General features: G+C 33.7%; 3 protein-coding genes across 7 annotated transcripts; 1 reads left to right on the top strand and 2 right to left on the bottom strand.

Moving 5' to 3' along the window:
• Positions 1–1,973: 1,973 nt before the first annotated feature.
• LOC131024871 (uncharacterized) lies at positions 1,974–9,268 on the bottom strand. Of its 4 annotated transcripts, XM_057954429.1 has the most exons (16): positions 9,129–9,268; positions 8,776–8,903; positions 8,539–8,695; positions 7,619–7,670; positions 7,470–7,509; positions 6,684–6,788; positions 5,810–5,922; positions 5,655–5,720; positions 5,423–5,565; positions 5,219–5,297; positions 5,064–5,125; positions 4,421–4,525; positions 3,731–3,806; positions 3,057–3,169; positions 2,613–2,672; positions 1,974–2,533 (listed from the first exon to the last, which is right to left on the bottom strand). In XM_057954429.1, the coding sequence occupies exons 2-16, from the start codon at positions 8,861–8,863 to the stop codon at positions 2,425–2,427; spliced, it is 1,368 nt and encodes a 455-aa protein (XP_057810412.1). In that variant the 5' UTR covers positions 8,864–8,903; positions 9,129–9,268; the 3' UTR covers positions 1,974–2,424. The 4 variants fall into 4 exon arrangements, 3 of the variants coding, with proteins under 3 accessions (XP_057810412.1, XP_057810406.1, XP_057810417.1); XM_057954423.1 differs by lacking the exon at positions 9,129–9,268 and having other exon boundaries at positions 8,776–8,994; XM_057954434.1 differs by lacking the exon at positions 9,129–9,268 and having other exon boundaries at positions 6,750–6,788; positions 8,776–8,994.
• On the top strand, positions 8,434–12,237 carry LOC131024899 (uncharacterized). 2 transcript variants are annotated; one of them, XR_009102025.1, is made up of 4 exons: positions 8,689–8,932; positions 9,121–9,888; positions 11,625–11,706; positions 11,823–12,237. XR_009102025.1 is itself a non-coding variant. In XM_057954455.1 (2 exons), exon 2 carries the CDS (start codon positions 9,153–9,155, stop codon positions 9,885–9,887), a length of 735 nt encoding a protein of 244 aa, XP_057810438.1. In that variant the 5' UTR covers positions 8,434–8,932; positions 9,121–9,152; the 3' UTR covers positions 9,888–10,092. The 2 variants fall into 2 exon arrangements, 1 of the variants encoding a protein (XP_057810438.1); XM_057954455.1 differs by lacking the exons at positions 11,625–11,706; positions 11,823–12,237 and having other exon boundaries at positions 8,434–8,932; positions 9,121–10,092.
• Positions 12,238–13,592: 1,355 nt separating this feature from the next.
• On the bottom strand, positions 13,593–19,988 carry LOC131024891 (vesicle-associated protein 1-2-like). The gene is made up of 7 exons (XM_057954441.1): positions 19,583–19,988; positions 19,397–19,467; positions 19,220–19,301; positions 15,182–15,294; positions 14,847–14,999; positions 13,970–14,085; positions 13,593–13,885 (listed from the first exon to the last, which is right to left on the bottom strand). The coding sequence occupies exons 1-7, from the start codon at positions 19,635–19,637 to the stop codon at positions 13,702–13,704; spliced, it is 774 nt and encodes a 257-aa protein (XP_057810424.1). The 5' UTR covers positions 19,638–19,988; the 3' UTR covers positions 13,593–13,701.
• Between the last annotated feature and the right edge of the window lie 633 nt (positions 19,989–20,621).

Here is a 20,621-nt window from a genome sequence, read left to right as displayed (position 1 = left end):
AAAAATATATTATGACTCACCGCCAATACTTTGCAGCAGCGCATTTAAGGCTTCCCGAAAAATACTTTTGAAAAACACTTCAGTTGACATACTTTTCAGTCGTGCTTCTCTTTTCTTTTTTTCTTTTTTTTTTTCCATCAGTTTTTTCAATCCAACAACAATTGGCTACAATAATTATAAAATGTGCTAAAAGCTCCATGCATAAGCAATATTGTCCCATAATTTATGGTTTATGAAATAGAAAAATAAAAGAAAACATCAAATATTATAGTGTGATTGATTTTCACGATTATATAATAAGATGCAAACAATAAACATTTACACATGATCTCTTGCTATCCCTACCATCATCATAACACAAATCATTTGAACATTAATATGCACAATATTTTACTATGAGGGGCTTTTAGTGATTTAAGTCCTACAATAGAAATGTATGTCCTAGAAACTTTTAAGAGCTAACAATTTTAACCAATATCATCATATTATCTAAAACAATCACAATATGCTTTATGTAAAGGACAAAAGATCTAATGCACATGTACATGATCATGAGAACAATGAGCTCTTGTCACACGATTTGACTCTTCATTAATAAGTGATCGTTCAAAACTAGTCCTTAATGATGTTATTGCCTATAGAGTTTCCACTATTATTATATGGTAATTTAGTTTTAGAATCCTCTGTGTTGAGAAATTCATCGTCGGTCCTCAAACTCTTGCAGATCATTTGCATGGTAATCGAGAGGTTGCTTTTTTTTTTGGATCAGAAAAAGGCTTATATAAATCATCAAGGTACCAGAGGTACCGATAAGAGTTTAGAGAAATAATTGAGAGGTTACTAAGCCGAGGTAGAGGAGATAACAACCATGCCGGTGACCACCAACCAAAGAGGTGGCTACACTCCAGTCGAGACGACACTCGTCTGTCGTTTGTATGCGGATGCAACAAGCGACTCCGTCCAATGAGCAGACCAAAAGGGAACGATGTATTGGGGCGCCATTGTCACCAAATACAACGGGCAACGGCCCCAAGGCACCATTCCACACGACGTGAAGCAAATCAAGTCGCACTTTCAACGCGTCCAAAGGGACGTGAAGGTGTGGCAGGCCATCTACGACAAATGCCGGGCGAATTGGGCCTTCGGCATGTGCGATGAGCAAACCACTGCTCAAGCATAACAATTATACGTTCTCGAGCATGATAGTGTATTCAAGTATCCACATGCGTGGAATTCACTTCGCGAATGTCAAAAATTCGCATCTATTGACTAGGATGTCCACTTTGGCGAACGTTCCATGGGCTCAGATGATCGTTACACAACGACTTCGAGCGAGCAAAGTATCTCCACAAAGCCCCAAGACACCAAGGCAGCGAAGAAAGAAAAGAAAATGCAAGAAAATGGCGGAGTCGTTTGACAAGCAAATTCGAGCTCTCGAGGCCATGGAGAACATGGTCAAGGTCATGAGAATTTTCTTCCAAACCCACGGCGACCTCACGGACGGCATCATCTTGGGTAGGGACACATCTGCTATGATTTCGGACGAGTTGGTGTTTCACTTGAAAAAGGTGGAGGTAATCAAGAAACGCAATGATCTTTAAATTTTTTAATTGTCGGTCTTTTTATGTTTGTTTTTTTAATTTGAATTAATTTAGGACTTTATTTTATTGTAATGCAATTTTTATTTTCAATCAATGTAATGCTAAATTTTAATTTCAATAAAATTTATGTTGTTAAATTTAATGTTAATTTTAATTAAAAAACATTAAAACAAAAATAAACCAAAAATTTAAGAGTCGGTATGTTGGCTCTCCTAATACGGAGGGTGGACTTTTAAATGGTGGAGTCCACTTTTAAAACCTCACCTTGACTCTACCATGTAGATGCCCTAACTAGACGAACATATAAATATTCTAGAACAATCGCAAGCCAAAGAGAAAATCTTTAGTGAGTTGCCATTGTTGCAAAATTCATAATACAAAATATCAGAAGAAAAAATTAGGATATAAACCGTCATAGTTTGAATAGCAATCTTTTTGCTCACGTGGTACTTAACAATGGCATTACGCTTGATTCCTCCAAAGCTATGGCCGAATATTTTCACCCTTCCTTATCTTCTAGACGAGACACTACAACAAAATGATGAGACACAATAGCTTTCTAATTAGTGTTTGGTTTGATGGATCAGACTATGGACTTAATCTCATGATATGTTGTTCCGTTGGATGGATTCGGCCACAGAATAGTGCCACGTAGGATTAATCTTGTCTTATGAATCTTAGCCCTCCCCCAATGACAAAATCTCCGGTAATCTCCTGCCAATTTAATCTTGAAGAAACGAGCACCCCTCTAAAAGACTACATGAGACAACTGGTTCTTCAACGTCTCCTACTCGTAAATCCAGGACATCTACTGATTTCTACTTCAAAAGATGAAGTCGCTCAGCTGCACGCATTTTTTGCCCCGGACATTTTTATTCTTTAAAATATATGCATTATCTTCTACATTCGCGTTCAAACAGTTCATCCGATGCCTGAGGAATCAATACTGTTTATCAGAAGCCAAAAAAACTGAGATGAAACATGTTAGCAATATTAGTAGCAATTACGTACCACTCAAAGTGATCTTCACAGCAGATAGAATTCCAAATGATTGATAGTCCAGATGGTTTCCTACAAGCACAATTGCATTTTTAGATGGAACACTGAAAAACGATGAAAGCCAGTAAAGACAGCTAGAGATCATGACGTCGACAGCCTATAAGAAAAATATTTGTCAAGAGTAATTTACAACTTCATCATTTATTTTTGGGTTAAGCATATGATCCTGAAATGAAGTTGAAGGGAAATATGAAACAAAGTTCCAGAGAAACATGAAACTAGAACATGAAGACGACTTTTCTCTAGTTTCAGGCAAAGTCGGAGCAGGTAACAAGTTTATACCAAGGAAAAACATCCATTCTAGTCAGCCAAGGAAAAGCGTTTGTTGCTTGCAAAGAAAGGCAACGTGAAACGAGAAACAAAGGAGCTTATGGAGTAGGTTTGTGCATCACTTACCACGTTGCGGAGTACATATCATAGAACTTGTCAAATGCTTTATCAAAACAATAGTGACAAGCTAAGAGATCCTTGATGCTAGTCACCCGGCAAGTTGACTTACAGCATTTAACCTGTAAAAAAAATTAGGAGCTGTTATTAAAGCAAAGAAAAAAAGAAAAGAAAAGAGAGAGACAGACGAACAACACAGAAAACACATATAGAGCAACTAATATTGCTGTCTAATAGCCTAGTGTTCTTTCCATTCCTTTTTCCCCCAAAATGTTTTTCCAAGTCTTCCCCAATGCCGCCACCATCTGTTTTTTCCAGTTCTTTCAATTATGGCTCATCAAATAAAGCAAGGAAGCTTCCATTTAATGTTGCACGGGCAGCAATTTGATGATTCATGATCAGAAATCTTGTTTTAGTCCTTTGATCTCTTTTTATTTATTTTTTCCTTCCGTCACAATCCCCAAGCACATGTAATAGAATTCTCTTTAAGGAACCAAAATGACATGGAGATATCTAGGTTTTACCACTGCAGACAACATCCAGATCAAGACTTTCTCTCCCAATCTATGGTATTATAGCATAACTTATAGAAGGTAATTTTGTCTTTAAACTCCCCACCAGGGCTGTACAGTACTTAGTCTGACCTTCACAGAAGAAAATAAAAATGTAAAATAAATTCTTACCAGACGGTTAAGTTTATACGAATAATATTGTTGATGTATTGGATTTTCCCTAATGTGTTCACTCAGATGACCTGCACTGGAAAGCTCAAGGCTATCACTCATTCTATTCTCTTCAAGTAATAAAGAGAGAAAATAATCTATGGCAGCTGTAAGGATTTAAATGCCCATCAACCAAATAATGATAATGAATATTTTTTGAAAGAAATGAAGATATAGCAGATATGAGTTCATATTCTCCATATTGATTGTACCATGGGTTGATAATGATATCAATGTAGAATAGTTAGAACAAAACAAAATGTAGGAATGTGCTATGAGAGAGGTGGTAAAATTGATTTTCATTCATTACTATAACTCAGATAAACATGTCTAAAATTATTAAAAGAAGTGAAACCTAAACTAATATATAACCCAGAGAATGATGCATTCCCATTTCTCTTAACAGCTGAAGTAGGAAAGCAAGACTTTGATGAATTCATTACCAGACAGATTAAGATGATTTATATATTCCCTTATCTAGAGCACAATTGCTAATATTCTTCTGTATTCTTGAACTGTCAAGATATATATACTAATACATGAGCAGAAGCTTGTTGATCTAACAAGCACAATAAAAAAAATAGTTAAGCACATTAACCAAAGGCTTGCACTGAATTAGGAGAAGAGATTAGAACATGTTAAGGAGCTTACCAATCACAAAAGTTATTCTTACAGCCTAGACAAGCAGCCAAAGTGGTTGATCCACGACATGTGTTACACCTCGCATTCAAGAAATTCTTCCCAATTTGGTGGCATCTGCAGACACAAACAACATTCATATGCATCATTCAACCTCAAATCTAAGAAAAATGAATATCAGTCAGTTGATCATGCTTGTTATAGACATTGAAACCGGTACTTTCCCTAATTATTTCTCACGCCACTTTTTCTTCTTATATGTAAAATTATATGTTCTCTGATCCACAATTGGTGTCCCACTCAGCATCGCATTCCATGTTTCAAAAATTTTCTAATGCAAAGGAACCAAATAATATTTATAATAATGTACAATTTTCACAAAACATTCCAAACTCGGAATTGGACACGAAATGGGACACCAATTGTGGACCAAGGGATTTCATCTGAAATTTTATGTACTAGATTGCATGCCTTCCAGCTTAGAAGGAAAGACTTTTGATGCGTCACCTAGATATGTGTCAACTTAACCAGTTGCCATAGATATTGGCAAAAGAAAAGGTTTGTTGTAACAAGTGCTACTAAACATCCACAAAAGTGAGGATTACAGAAGAAATTTTAGCAACAGAACAGAAGAGCAAACTATCCATGCAGGAACCTTTTGTACAAATCAAGAAGATCTCTGGATACTGTATTGGATCTATTTTGTATCATAGCAACCTGTAAAGAAACGGTCCATGATTAATAAAATATTGAACTTAGATAAAAGAAAAAGTTATGGTTTCCATCATGAGAAAAGAACTGGCTGCATGCCTTGCCAGCTCCACTGGATTCACTAGATGTCAACATCAAGCAGTCTTCGGGAAGATGCCCAGGCTTCTTACACTTCCAACTGCAACAGAGAAAACTCCCCAGTATGAGAATCCAGATACAATAGAAGTTCAGCATCTGAGTCTTACAGTTACGGACATTCTTTGCTTGAAAATTTTCATAAAAGCTGCATAAATAGCTAACTACCATTCATAAGTGCAAAGCCCAGATATCTTCTTTGACCAGCGATGCCTATCATAATCCCAAGTGTCCCCTCCAGATTCAGGCACCTCCAATGTACATCGACGTGCAGATAATGGTGCAACTTGGAGTTGCTCACTTTGGGGCTCCTGGAAGAAGGATTTTTTAAGTTAAAACTCGAAAGGAAGATAATGAAACAAAAGGATGAGTGTAGTATTAAACCAAGAGAAGGAAGAACCTTTTGGAACTTAATCCTCTGAAGAAGTTCAGCTTTGCACTCCATGCTGCATATATCATCATCAGTCTACAATGACAAGGCAACAAACTTAAAATCAGGTATCAAAAGTTGTTCCTAGAGGGCACTAAAGAAAATTATAATCTAAGATGCCTCACCTCATTGCATATGTACTCCCCATAATTTCCGCATATAATGCATACAGGTTCTCCTGGAGCAGGATACCTCTGCTCATTTCGTGTCTTGATATGATCAACTTCCTCTGTGCTAGCTAAGAAAGTTAGAGATCAATTAATTACCTGCCCTCATAAGAGATCAATAACTTGTTATGAGCAATACTGCATTAAATTTGTCCCCACATGCATGACTTTTAGCAGGAAATATTTTAGCAAGTGCACACCAGTAGGGGTAACAAAGAGGAAAAGCAACTGAAGTTATCGAGAAATGAAGTTTCCCACCAACTCCAGGCAATAGTAAATTCACCTGCCTATAAAACTTTTAAGTGCCCAGAATGAGAAACGCCAGAACATTATATGTGTATCTAAGTTTAGTCATTTAGAGGTTTCACCAATTCCATTCCACAGCATATTCCCTTGCTCAATCATTAGATAAAGATAAATGGTTTGCTCGCTATCAACAAAAACTTCTACATATAAAATCAGCAGCAAACTTGGTCTCCTTTTGGTCAACTAATAAACCCAACAAATTTTATCACCTCAAGATACAGCATGTTAACCATCATCTCCCCAGAACAATGTCATGAAATACGGAGATGTAAATTTCAAGGGAAAGATATGCATGTGACTGAATTGATAAAGAATAATGACCTTTTAAATGAGAAATTCCTTCTGGTGACGCTAACAAATTTTAGGTTTTAGCATTAACGTTAAGTAAATAATCTTATAACACTACAATCATATCTATATCTTTTATTTCATAATCCAGTTCATCATGTAGCTCCAGTTGACTGTTTTCCTAAAAGTAAATTTCAACACTGTTAGATCTGTTCAGGATTGCAACCAAAAATCATACCAGAAACTGGAAAGTACTGCAGTTTTCTGCTAGGATTTGAGAGCTCTTCCGAAACCAATGAAGTACCTTGGTCCTCTTCACAATCAGCAGAAGTACTTTCATCGCCTGCACATTTGGACATTCCTTATAAGAACACAAGTGTTTCAGTTGCATAATATGCAAGTGCACCTATATAAATAGTACGTGAAACCATAAGGCCCATGCACAAAGTCCAAGCACACTAACATCTAACTAATAGTTAATTAAGAGATAACTCCGATAGGCCCACTGCACCATTCAGCGTGCGACGAGTATAAACTCTGCTGAATGGTGTAACCAAAGCATCGCTAACAGATTCACAGGGAAAATAAAACATACTGCTGGTGCAAACAGGATTTTCAGGACTCGGCTCTTCTTCTACATTACATAACTTATACAATAAATCACACAGAATACTAAAGCAAGCATTGATAATGTTGAGTTTCATGGGCATGCATAACATTAATTCGGGGAAACTTAGATACCTCAACCAAATTCAATCTGAGAGTAAATAAAAAAGATATCATCCAGAGTTTTCTTCTTGCAATCGAAGTGATCTAGTGGTTCTTGCATCAAACAATCAATTGCTGTCGTGGAAACTAATGGAACAAAAGTGTGAATAATAGCCAATATTGTTCATTACTCTGGTAGTCCCAGCAAAAGGACCCCAATGAACATCTTAGCATCATATGTAGATATTAGACTCTCAAACATGAACACCACACATCCAACACTAGATTATTGACAAATCGGAAAGAACAGACTTACTCTCGTACCCCACCAACTTTAAAGCTGAATTTGAACTTTCCTGTGAAGAGAAAATCCCATCAATTTGCATAACCTAACAGTAATTTAGAACCGAACAGAAGAAAAATGATACACAAAATCAGCAGAAGTAAATAGACAGCTGACATCACCAGCACATCAGCAGTTAACTCTTGGTAAGGTTGAGAAACATTAGCTTCCTTCCTGTTCATCCAGAAGTTTAAAAAATTCAAAAGCAAAAAACGTGAACTTAAACAAAACTAATCAACTAAATGAAAGATTGTTCACAATCAATAGAATGAGCAGCATTTTCATCAACAAACAATTTAGGAATGAGGTCAAGAGGGAAGCAAAATGAAAAATAAACAAGAAAAGGTTCTTTTTCCCTATTATAGCATAATGCCTCCCAAACATCTAAAGAAAGAACTAAAGTAATTGATCATAATTCTCTTTAATAATCATCTAGCTATGTACTTTACATTCACTAAGCACTGAAAACCTTGTGGTTTAAGTTACCAAATATTTTTTTTAGGGGGAATTAAGTTACCAAATATTGATAACATCAAAACCGGTAAAAAGTGTCTGGGTAAGTAAACAAGAGAAGAGAAAAAATTATCAAATCCTATGGATTCCAAGAAGCTACAAAGACCATTCAGAACTTTATTATCTAAACCATACTACTTCATATAGTATAATCGAAAATCAATTCTTAATTATCTGCAACCATACTGGTACTTCATATAGTATCTAAACCATACTACTTCATAAATAGCGTGAGTTAGCTTTTGATGTGCCAATGCTCCAATCAAAACAATGTCGTCTAGCTATGAAAATTTATACCATCGAGTTGCAACATTTGTTAAGTTCGTGTACCTTTTGTACCAATTTTGAAGTTGGTGTGCAAAACCAAACGTTGGCCATAGTTAGGTGTATGTATTTTAACGCCAATAACCCAAACTAGAATTATGCACATCACACCAAACGGTCTCCAATTTGGGTTTTCAATTAGTTCTTCGGAAAGTCAAGTTTCCACTTTAACATTGAGGGGGAGAGAGAGAGAGAGAAACTTGACCTGCGTTTTTCAATATACTCCTGGTGGGACATGGGACAATCATAGTCTTTAACTTCATCCGGCTGATCAGGCGGCGGCCTCGACTCACGGCGTCGCTTTCTTTTCACTGTGGCGGCTGGTTCTTCCGCAGGAGCATTTCCGGTGACAATATTGTAAGCTGAAAATTCAAGAACGATGAATACATTGAGACAACCAAGAATGAGAGAAATAAACGAGGGTTGCGTAATTGGGAGTTACAATTGAGATTTTGAAGGACGGAATTGAGGTTTAATTTCTTGTTGTACGCATAAGAGGGATTCTTATAGAAATTCGACCGAGTCCCCATTGATCCTTTTCTATAACTTCACACTGCAATCGGTTTTTTCCTGTAAACAGAATTTAAAATAGGGAAAAGGTACATAATCATATGCCCTCCTTTTGGAAATATTATGAGCATCTATGTTTACGTGTAAAATCAGAATACGCTGAATAGAAGATAAACAGAAAGTTTTATCTTTTCTACTATTAATTAATTAATATTTTTTTAAAAAAAAATAGAAATTTAAAGAAAAAAGAATATAAACCCCAATTCCTTAATTGCAGCCAATTACCATCTGGACTTGAGCTCCGCAATCATGGGAGGTCACGGCGGTCTGAACATCCTCCCGCAGAAGAAGTGGAATGTCTACAACTTCGATAACCGGGAGAAAGTCCGTCTCGACGAGGAAGCCGCCGCCAAGGAGGAGCAGTTGAAGCGCGAGCAATCCCGCAAGCGCGACACCGAGCTTCGCCTCGACCAGCTCCGTCAGGCTCGCGGCCTAGCCACCCGAGGCCCGTCCCAAGCCGAGGATAAGCCGTCCTCCAGCGCTGCTGAGCCTGCACCTGTTGCGGCTGTATCTGCTGCCGAGCCCTTGAATTCGGACTCAGATTCCAAGCACATCAACCTGTTTGAAGGGATCAGGATTTTCGACCCGATTAAACCCGGCGATGAGAAAAGAAGTGAAAAGAGAAGCAGATTTGCGAGGGATGATGAAAAGAATAAGAGGATGAAGAAAGAGGAGGTTAGGGTGGTGGGGCCCGAGGATGAGAAGTATAAATTAGGGTATGGGGTTGCGGGGAAAGGCGTGAAATTGCCATGGTATATGGAGAAGAGAGTTGCTGATGGGAACGTTGATGACGAAGACGATGATGAGGAACACAATGATTTGAAGCGGAAGGAGAAGAGGAGGAGTAGTGGTGGTGGTAAGAAGACCTTGGAGGAGTTGAGGGAGGAGAGATTGAAGAGAGAGAGGAAGGAGAAGGAGAGAGAAAGGGCTTTGTTGATGATGAAGCATAAGAAAGATGGGGGTTTTTCTTCCCGGAGGAGATGAGGTAATTTGTTGCAAATTGGAAACGCATAGTATTCGATTTTGGATGTATTTTAATTCGTTTTTCTTTAGCTATTTGAATGTTGGGGAATGCTGGTGATGTGTTTTCGAATTTGATGTTACTTTAAGGAAATAATGTTGAGGTGTTTTGTTAGTCTTGTTCATGAATTGGTTGTTGCAATACGAGCCTTGATCCTTCTTGGTTGCATTTGCCAATTCTTTTTACTTCGGCGCTTGATATAATTTTGTAATGTTTAGAAATGGGAGTGTGTGCATTGATAGTTATTTCACAGGAAATTTTCATTGCTTTTGCTGAATGTAAATTAAGATTCGTGATTGGAGATGCATTATGTACAATAATACCTAATTTGTTAGGTCGTCTGGTGCAAGCACGCCATTCATGATCGTAAACCATTCCATTTGTGATTGTATGACTATGATATTATGCATTCTGCAACAAACGGAAAGAAAATACTATGTTTATTTGCTGAGTAATTGAGAAGCTTATATGCTATAGGCCTAACCAGACCGTAAGGTGTTCAAGTGTCGTGGAGCCGTCGTTATTTCTTTGAACAACTATTGATTTTGGAATGAAGCAACCATCTGTTTTCTAGTTACAGATTGCTGGTGTCAAAAACTATGCTTGATGAACAGACCGCAGTTGCTTATGTATGGTCCTCTACCTGTGTGTGTGTGTGTGTGCACGGATACAAGACCAACTAGAGTCGATTGCTTTGCCATAATCTTCACTCTCTAATATCAGAAGTTTTGGCTTTTAGATTGAAACTGGAAGCTTTGCTTCTATGTTGAAAAATCTTCAGTTAGATATTTTCTAATAAACCTACTTGCTATATATCTACTGGTGCTATATTTGGATCCTCCAAAAACTCTGCATTATGTAAATGTTGAATCATGGCAGCAGAGTCTACTGATATAATGTTCTGGTTATTTTATTTTGTTGTGAATTTCATCCTTGTGCTATCAACTTATATGTTTACATCAATTCTTTATACTATAATATTAGTTTATATCCTTCCAAGAATTTCTACTCATCTGAGTTGTTACTACAGTGGATGCTTATTATTATAATTTATAATAGAGATGCTGATAATTTGGTTACAGATGTACACCATCTTACATAACAGCTCTATACCCTTTTAACTAGTTTAAATATTATAGTTCCCACGCCTGTAGATGCAGACTACTTCTTTGTTTTTTTTTACTAATCCTCTGATTCCTACCTTATCTTTAACAATTATTATTATTAGTAGATAAACTACCAGCTAATTATAAGATTAGTTAGTTTACTTTTATTTACAGAAGTTCGTTGTTGGTTGCTGTAACATGCAATCACCATCAGGCCAAAAGAATATGGACGAAATCTATGCTGCTTACTCCCTTTCTTTATTCCATTATTTAAATCCATCTTCTGTCTGATGTCACAGGCGTGCTTATTTATTTTTCTTAATTAAATTTTTAATGAATGATTTATATTTATACAAGACTGTTCTTTGTAATGAATAATAGCCATCACACTAATCAGAAATAAGCAACACAGCTTATTTCCTTTTTTTTTATAGCTGAGGTGAAACCTCTCGTGTTCAAGATGGGTAATTTGGGAAAGCAAGCTCTTCTATTTGCTGCAAATCTCTCTTTCCCTACTGTATATCTCTCTCTCTCTCATGTCATCTTAGATCTTTTAACATACAATGCTTCCTAAAATTACTCTTCTTTTTTCAGTTCCAGGTTATAGCTGTCGATGCAAATCTGGGGTGTGCTCACTGCCGACACAGAGTGACGCAGATTATCTCAAAGATGGCAGGTTAGCAATGTTTCATCGTGCACGTTAAGCTTCATGCGCTACATACTGTAATGACACAATGCAGCTATAACATTATTTATAGTGGGACGATTTTACAGTTTAAGCTTCTTGTACAGGATCCAAGAAATTCACAATCGACATCTGCATAAAACAAGTTATTGTAAAGGGAGAAGTGCGATTCAGTTACAAAGCAGGCAGCGAAGATGTTGGACAGAAGAAGCCTTCAACCACGAGATGTGTGCTCGAGTTCTTGGTTCGATCATTTGGCATCGTCCGAACAATGAGCCGTTGCTGGTGGGGAGAAAGTTTAGAGCACGAAAGTGCAGCATGATAATTTATGGTTTGCATATCATAGTCCTCTCTGCCTATCATAATTCTCATCATTCATACTCAAAAACGCTCTTTTCCTCCCTTCTATTGTTATTTTCAGCCTTTACATCAACGTTTGAATGACTGTGTTGTGTGTGTGTTGTCTCAAACTTGAGAATTCTTTTTGCTTGCTTTTCTCTCTAAAATCTATATTAAAATACAGTGTTCGTAATGTTCCACGTCGAGTAAGTAATAAAAGTGCAAGCGGTTTTTATATCATATTGTGAAATTAAATATATGAGTGAAAAGTTCTAAACAAAATCACTTAGTAACCAAGCCAGTACACCTTTTCAAATAAAATGAAACTATAATTCATATGTTGATGAAATTCGAATTATAAAATCAAAGACTTTTGGAAAATCAAATGTTCAAATTCGAACTATTAAATCAAATGATGACAACAAAACTCAATGTATTTTTAGTCACACGAAAACATAATACAACCCTATATATATCATTGAATTGGAAAACCAAACAACCCAATGGGAGACGATCAAAGTTCACGTGCGCACAAGCGTAGAAAGTTACAATTTTTTTGTTCCTGACTAAATAAAATAGTAGTAATACAAGATAAATCTGAAGAAAAGTCATAATATGTTTAATTGTATATCGAGTCACATCCGTGGTCACTACATGAAATTAAGATGGAGTAACCTGATTGCTATAAATCCACACAAAGTGAAAAAGACAAGCAAACAAGTTCTCCTCGTTACAAATCACCATTGTTCAAGGAAATTAGGAGAAAAGTTGTATTGAGAAAGACAAATATTTAAAGAAGTGAGAAACAATCTCACCCATTGATCATGATTCATCAAACGGTCTAGAATTAAAAATAAATCTTGTGTCCAGATTTTGATGAACATATCAATAATTATGATAAACATATCAGTATTTTTTTAATGAACGAACATATTTGTTGAAAATATGTATTTGTTTAAATTTTGCACTCCAGGATTCAATCCCTAAACATCCTCAACGTTCAATAAAATTGTTATGTTCATAAAAAATTATTGACATGTTCAACGTTCCTAACTTTCAGAAAAAAATTAATTTCTTCATAGAACTTAACCCTATATATATATATATATATATATATATATATATATATTATTAATAATAATGAATACTACTCACTTTAATTTACAAAGAAGAAAAATATCCATATTTGTTCAAGGATATGACGTCTAAATACATAAACTTCCATCATGATCTCTTTTTGTACATGAACTAAAAATTCTATCTCCAAATGCAGGAACTTTCAATTATTTTGATTTTTTACACGATTATCAATGTCCAAGTAGACATTTCAAGCGTCTATCTCAACATTAATTTGAGGGTAATTGACAACTGCGTGAAAAATCAAATCAGTTAAAAATTTGTGTATATAAGCAATATTATCTCTTTGTTAAAAGGGTTAATTGTCTGTGAAAAATTAAACTTTCATCAAATTTTGATTTGCAGAAGCCATTTACATCCACAACAAGAACAATACTGAGAAGCATGAAAACATAAAGACATTCACAAGCATGTATTTTCATTAAACCTGTCTGATTTTTCCATTTGCATGCACTTCATATATACAACATCTATAGATTCGAATGGTCACATAATGATACCTGCATCCACTCATCTAACAACGGGAACTCCGGATTGATGGCCGGATCTGGTGGTGCCCTTACGCCGGAAAACAACAGTAAAGAAATGAAGAGAGATGTAGACAAGAGTCTTAACCACCCAATCCTCAACTGAATCTGAAACCAGCCTCTTAGCCATCTTCATTACGAAAAAGGTAACAACCAAGCTCCAACTCCTGTGCATGGGATATACAAAGTGAAGAATTCAACAACGGTAAAACATGAAATGAGATGAATCGTAAGACAACAGATGACTTTACCATATTACTGGGAGTATCCTCATGATGAGGTACAAAAAGATCAAACCCACAAAGATAATAGCGATGCCCTTGACGTACAAATTATCAACAACCCTCTCGTTATTAATGTCCTCGAGCTGCATCACATGTAATAAAGTAACAAATGGAAATTATACACCACAGTTTAATTACTAAAAAGAAAAATTGATAAGGCTTATGTTAAAGTACAAGTGCTAAGTGAGGTGAGTCATGGGGAAAGAAGATCATGAAATTGAAGTTACGACAATGACTGAGATGTACAGAGATCCAATAAAACGTCTCATTTATTCCTATTCTTCCCATAATTTAGATGAAGGAAAACAAGCATAATCAAATCAAGAGCATGTATGTTTGTACAGTGACTTAACCTACAAGGCCTCATAGTAAATTTTAGTGTGGTAGAATTCTTGTTTTGTCAGAAATTTACAAATACTATGTTTTACTCAATGTATTCACAACATACAAATGCCTTTAACTGGAGAAAATTTATACACATACAAAAACTCTTCCTTTAAGTAAAGTACTTGTGTGGATGTATCCGCATGAACTATGCCATTTGGGTATCCTCATGAGTAAGGACCATCATGATTTTACAATCAAATTTTACCTAAGAGTTTTCTTCTTGGGTAAGGACTGAACAAACTAATTAAAAGTTCCCGGGGTCAACTCTGAGTGGGTAAATCTATGTATAAACACAGAAACACCAAAAATACTGAAGGTGGAGACTGTGAGGTAGTAGTGTTTTCACTAAGATTTGCTAATCCTAACCAGTAATTTTATTTTAAGGTACTCACGAGATAATGTTTCAGAAAAGAACAAAACAACGAAGTTTTTTTTTTTTTAAAGAGAAGTGAACAACCTGAGTGCCACTCAAACTTCTTTCTTGCAAGATTGATCCATTTAGTGAAGAGCCTCGTCCTGTTCTGTCAAAATTTGGTGATTGCTGATGTTGTGGGAGAACATACACCACTCTCAATTTGTAATCTCCAACTGCATGCGCTCTATCGTTGAACTATAAGAAAGAAAATGCCAATCCATGATCAAACCATTCAAAACAAGGAAGTGCCAAATTATGTTGACTGAAATGGGGGCTTTACAGCCAATCTGAACGTGGTCGCTACAATGAGCTTAAGAAGTTTAGCAGAGCAGATTTACTTGGCAAAGACATACAGATTCCTCAAAATATATAATTACCAGTTTCTTTACTCTCACTACTGTGTCATCAGGACCTGCAACAACACTCTTAATCAAAAACTTATCCCTGCATTCCATGTTAGGAGGGATCTCCTCTGGAGCACGCATAATTACTGCAAAACACACAAACTACAGATGACTTTCTCAAAGGAGCGTCTTCATAACAAAAAGGAAAGGTAGAAAAAGGAACACCAATAGACGCAGGAGTTTCCTTGCATTGAGAATCAATTTTTTGGGGTGATATCGACACTTTTATGCTTATTTACACTTTCTTTTTTTCAAGGTATGAAAGTATAACTTAACTTACCATAGACTGATTAAAAAATGTTTTCAAGTATGAATGGTTTTCAAGTCATTTGCATCCATGTTGAAGGCTATAACAAAGCCATTGATTTAGCCAAAAGGGAACAAGAACTTTCATTTGGAAACCAAGAAACTTTCCCATTGAAAACAGCACTTAGTAGCAAGACCTTTTCTGATTCTAGAAAGAGATTTCTTATACTAACAAATATGAGAAAATAGCATGTCCTATCAAAATACATTGAGGGAGTGCTTGATATGGGCAGGAAAAGAAGACGGCTGCTTGGTGTCAGGGAATTGCTGCTGTCCCCTAAAGTGACAAATGGACCCTACTCTCCGTAAATGATGCCTATACTCATTCCCTATACCCGCTGCTATTATAATCATATGTTTACTTTGAAGGATTAGCTAGCCTTGATGGATAAAAATAGTAATGTTAATCTCTTATTTACTTTGATGGATTGATACTTCAGGATATACCAAGGTCCTTGATTATTTATATCATTTAAGCTAGTTTTGCTTGATTCTTATCTCATTGAAAGGGTGGGATTGGAGAAATCCTACTCTTGAAGATAAAAATACTTAATCATGCATCTTATCAATCATGCAAAGTAGACGCACCCTTAAGGTTTTGAAGCAGCTGGCGATACACATTTAAAGAAGGAGAGAGACCAAAATTCAAAGAAGGATCATGCTTGTGTATATAGAAGAGGAAATATATAATGTTTACAAAAAGAATGGAGTTCTTTCTCGAACTGCAAGAATTCTGATAGAAAAGGTGAAAGCAAGATCAATTATTAAAAGGCCCTTCAATACTTTAAGGTGTTTTTATTAATTTTTATTGCAGAAAAAATATATGGGATTTCAATAAGAGTTTACATTTGAATAGAAGTAGAAGAGTTGTCCTATAAGCACATCTTTACAACATTAGTCTTTAAGTAGCACTTTTCATTAACTTCCAGAGGCAAGTACTCCCTCCGTCCACCAATCAACTACTCATTTGTCTTTAAAATTTTGTCTACTAATTAACTACTTAATCTGCTTTTTGGACATATATACCGTCCCTTACTTTTTAAATTACTACACTTTACCAATTAAACCCACCACACTCTACCATTACTTGTCTACTTAATCCAATTTTGATGTTAATTAAATGGAGTAGGATATTCTAAATTTCCAGTTTATTTATTTTCTGAAAATTTTATTTCCAATTTATTTATTTTCGGAATTTTCAGTATATTTATTTATTTATTTTTGAATTTTCAGTTTATTTATTTTCTAAAAAATTTATTTTTCAGTTTTCAGTTTATTTATTTATTTATTTTCTGAAAATTTTAATTCCGGTTTATTTATTTTCTGAATTTTCAGTTTATTTATTTTCGAATTTTCAGTTTATTTATTATCTGAATTTTCAGTTTATTTATTTATTTATTTATTTCCAGTTTATTTATTTTTCAATTTTCAGTTTATTTATTTATTTATTTTCTGAAAATTTTAATTCTAGATTATTTATTCATTTATTTATTTCCAGTTTATTTATTTTCTGAATTTTCAGTTTATTTATTTTTGAATTTTCAGTTTATTTATTTATTTCCAGTTTATTTATTTTTCAGTTTTCAGTTTATTTATTTATTTATTTTCTGAAAATCTTAATTCCAGTTTATTTATTCATTTATTTATTTCAAGATTTTTTATTTTCCAGTTTATTTATTTTCTGAATTTTCAGTTTATTTATTTATTTCCAGTTTATTTATTTTTCAGTTTTCAATTTATTTATTTATTTATCTTCTGAAAATTTTAATTCCAGTTTGTTTATTCATTTATTTATTTCCAGTTTATTTATTTTTTATTTAGTTTTGAATTTTAAGTTTATTTATTTATTTATTTATTTCCAGTTTATTTATTTTCTGAATTTTCAGTTTATTTATTTATTTTCGAATTTTCAGTTTATTTATTTATTTATTTATTTCCAGTTTATTTATTTTCTGATTTTTCAGTTTATTTATTTATTTTCGAATTTTCAGTTTATTTATTTATTTATTTATTTCCAGTTTATTTATTTTCTGAATTTTCAGTTTATTTATTTATTTTCGAATTTTCAGTTTATTTATTTATTTAATTCCATTTTATTTATTTTCTGAATTTTCAGTTTATTATTTATTTATTTTCGAATTTTCAGTTTATTTATTTTCTGAATTTTCAGTTTATTTATTTATTTTCGAACTTTAAGTTTATTTATTTTCTAAAAAAAATAATTTTCCAGATTTTAATTAATTTATTTATTTATTTTCGATTTTTCAGTTTATTTATTTATTTAATTCCAGTTTATTTATTTTCTAAAAAAATAATTTTCCAGATTTTAATTAATTTATTTATTTATTTTCGAATTTTCAGTTTATTTATTTATTTAATTCCAGTTTATTTATTTTCTGAATTTTCAGTTTATTTACTTATTTATTTTCGAATTTTCAGTTTATTTATTTATTTGTTTCCAGTTTATTTATTTTCTGAATTTTCAGTTTATTTATTTATTTACGAACTTTAAGTTTATTTATTGTCTAAAAAATTATTTTCCGTTTTTAATTAATTAATTTATTTATTTTCGAATTTTCAGTTTATTTATTTCCAGTTTATTTTCAGATTTTTCTGTTTATTTATTTATTTATTTTTATTTTTTTCGAATTTTCAGTTTATTTATTTTCCAGTTTCCAGTTTATTTAATTAAAGAGTAAAAAAAGAATGAAAAAAATAGCTTATAAAAAAAAGAACACTTTAATAAGTCAAGGCATTAAAATAATGTCAAATAGCTAATGAAAGATTAGTAAAAGTAATCAAAATATATTAACACTACCCTTTTAGTCTTTTACACCACATTTTTCAGTTTTTCTTAGTTTCCGTGCCGACCATCAAATGGGTAGTTGATTGGTGGACGGAGGGAGTATATGATATCCAATAACACTAAATGAAACACTCTTCAAATTTCATAGTTTTAGAGCATAACAAATATATTAATATCACAAAGGCCCGCTTAAATAGTACTCTCTCCGTTCCGCGAATCTTGAGTCAATTTTTTTCGGCACGAAAATTAAGAAAATAGTATTTAATGTGTTAAGTGTGGTAGGTGAAAAAATTAAAAGGTGAATAAAGAGAAATTTTTTTGTCATATAAGGAAATGACTCAAGATTGGTTAGACAGAGGGAGTACAAATATAAACAAATGACTCAAGATTGGTGATTTTGAGAGAGTACAAAACATGTGAGATAAGTTAGAAAACACAACAAAACGAGAATCACTGAAATCAACTCCAACGTCATCTTTTTGAATAAATGACAATTTAAACCATTATAGATTAAAATGGCCTTTAGGATTAAACTTTCACTATCCTTTGTTAAAGAGTGTGGATTACCTAGTAGTTGTTGAACATTTTGAAAGCTACCATTATTCTTAAATAATAATGTTGGTTAAAAATAATTAGTTTCTAAGAACAGGTCAAGAGACATTAACTGAGACAATAGTCACTCACTGTTTCCAAAACAAAAATGAAACAAAAACAAAACATGTGAAAAGAGCAGAAAAAAGGCAAAAGTATATGGTTTACACCTTTTTCCATCAAAGAAAACGCACCCTCAAGCTTTTGTTTTCTCCCATATTCCAATTTTCAGAAAGAAGGTAAGAAAAGTTCAATCCATAATGAATAAAGGTAGGAGAAAGAAAAAAATAAAAATCTTTCTACAGAACCTTCAACGTCACAAGTTGATCCAGGCGAAAGAATTCCAAGATTTGGTTTAACAAAATACTTTTGTGGGCTTGTAGTCATAACCTGAAAAAATATTATGAAATCTGAGAGTCTGAGACATATACACGCATATATAATTAGTATGGAAATGAATGAAATTTCCAATGCACAATTTTTACCTTAAAAGCAACATGCCTTGAGGAGTTACTAGACAATCGAATCGTGCAAGATGCTTTCACCATTAACTCAACTAATCAAACCAAAACACACAGATATCAGATAAAACATAGCAGGAATAAATCAATAACCTGAAAAATAGCCAAATCATCACATTAAACTGCAAAGAATAAAATAGAATTACTGACAGCGGAAAGAGAGCTCCCGAGGTTCGATATTGAGAAGCTTTTCTGATATGGGCATTTTGAGCAGCGATTTTTAGAAAGGAATCAGCTGAAATTGAATGAAGTGAAAACCCTTTGTCCCTTTCTTCTTCTTCTACTAGATTTTCTAGTTATGAAGAAGAAAAATAGAGGGGAAAATAGATAAAAATCTGGAGAAGGTGGAATTGAAGACATGGATATATGAAAAGAAAACGACGGGATAATTATTGTAATAGAATGCAACAAAAAGTTGAAGTGGTAAAAGTCTATAAATTAATCAAAGTCAAGAAACTGGTACATCGCAAGTTGCAGATTGAAAGAAAAAGAGAGAGAGAAGAGAAAATGGCGCCAACCAGAAAATTGATAAACTAATGTACACTCATCAATACTTCAACCTTTTTTTCTTTTGTAAATCCATGATATTTTAGTTTACTCCATACCTAATTTGTTAAATTAATTAAGAGGCACAATCTCATATCTAGAGATGAGCAAAAGATCGAGAGAAACCGAACTGGTGGATCAATCAAACGGTCATACAAAACATATGATTAATCGAACTAGTATTTGCACTTGTGTAATTTATGGATAACATTTTTATATTTTTTATATATAAAATAAATACTGAATAAGTAGGAGTATTATATAAAAAATTATAAATAAAATAAAAAATATTATTTTATTTTAAATATTTAAATAAAATCTCATACTCCCTCCGCCTCACTCCAGTAGGCTCATTTTCCTTCTTGAGATGTCCCACTCAATAAGCTCATTTTCTTTTTTGGGTAAAAAAATTGTACTACTTAATGGTGTGGACCACACGACTATACTATCACTTTCCTACTAAAAAATAAGTTTTTTTAATTTCCGTGCCCAAAAAGTGAGCCTATTGGAGTGGGACGGAATGAGTAACACTTAATCTAATTAAATACATATATAAATATTAAGTATAATTAATTAGTTTCTTTAAACTATTGAAACAATAGCATTCAAACTTAAAAGTGTGTTAAAATATTTAAACATGTAT

Source organism: Salvia miltiorrhiza, chromosome 1, assembly GCF_028751815.1.
Source record: "Salvia miltiorrhiza cultivar Shanhuang (shh) chromosome 1, IMPLAD_Smil_shh, whole genome shotgun sequence".
NCBI lineage: Eukaryota > Viridiplantae > Streptophyta > Magnoliopsida > Lamiales > Lamiaceae > Salvia > Salvia miltiorrhiza.
Note: the sequence above shows the minus strand (reverse complement) of the source record. Positions and strands in the feature narration are given on the sequence as shown.

What these genes read in the sequence shown, in the direction of transcription:
- LOC131024899 (XM_057954455.1), top strand. Translation starts at nt 9,153, where the DNA reads ATGGGAGGTCACGGCGGTCTGAACATCCTCCCGCAGAAGAAGTGGAAT.
- LOC131024871 (XM_057954429.1), bottom strand. Translation starts at nt 8,863, where the DNA reads ATGGGGACTCGGTCGAATTTCTATAAGAATCCCTCTTATGCGTACAAC. An exon ending in GAGTATATTGAAAAACGCAG is followed by an intron (nt 7,671 to 8,538) that starts GTCAAGTTTCTC and finishes CTGGATGAACAG; the next exon opens with GAAGGAAGCTAATGTTTCTC. An exon ending in TGTGAAGATCACTTTGAGTG is followed by an intron (nt 2,534 to 2,612) that starts GTACGTAATTGC and finishes TTGATTCCTCAG; the next exon opens with GCATCGGATGAACTGTTTGA.
- LOC131024891 (XM_057954441.1), bottom strand. Translation starts at nt 19,637, where the DNA reads ATGCCCATATCAGAAAAGCTTCTCAATATCGAACCTCGGGAGCTCTCT. An exon ending in TAGTGAGAGTAAAGAAACTG is followed by an intron (nt 15,000 to 15,181) that starts GTAATTATATAT and finishes TCTTTCTTATAG; the next exon opens with TTCAACGATAGAGCGCATGC. An exon ending in AGGATACTCCCAGTAATATG is followed by an intron (nt 13,886 to 13,969) that starts GTAAAGTCATCT and finishes TCCCATGCACAG; the next exon opens with GAGTTGGAGCTTGGTTGTTA.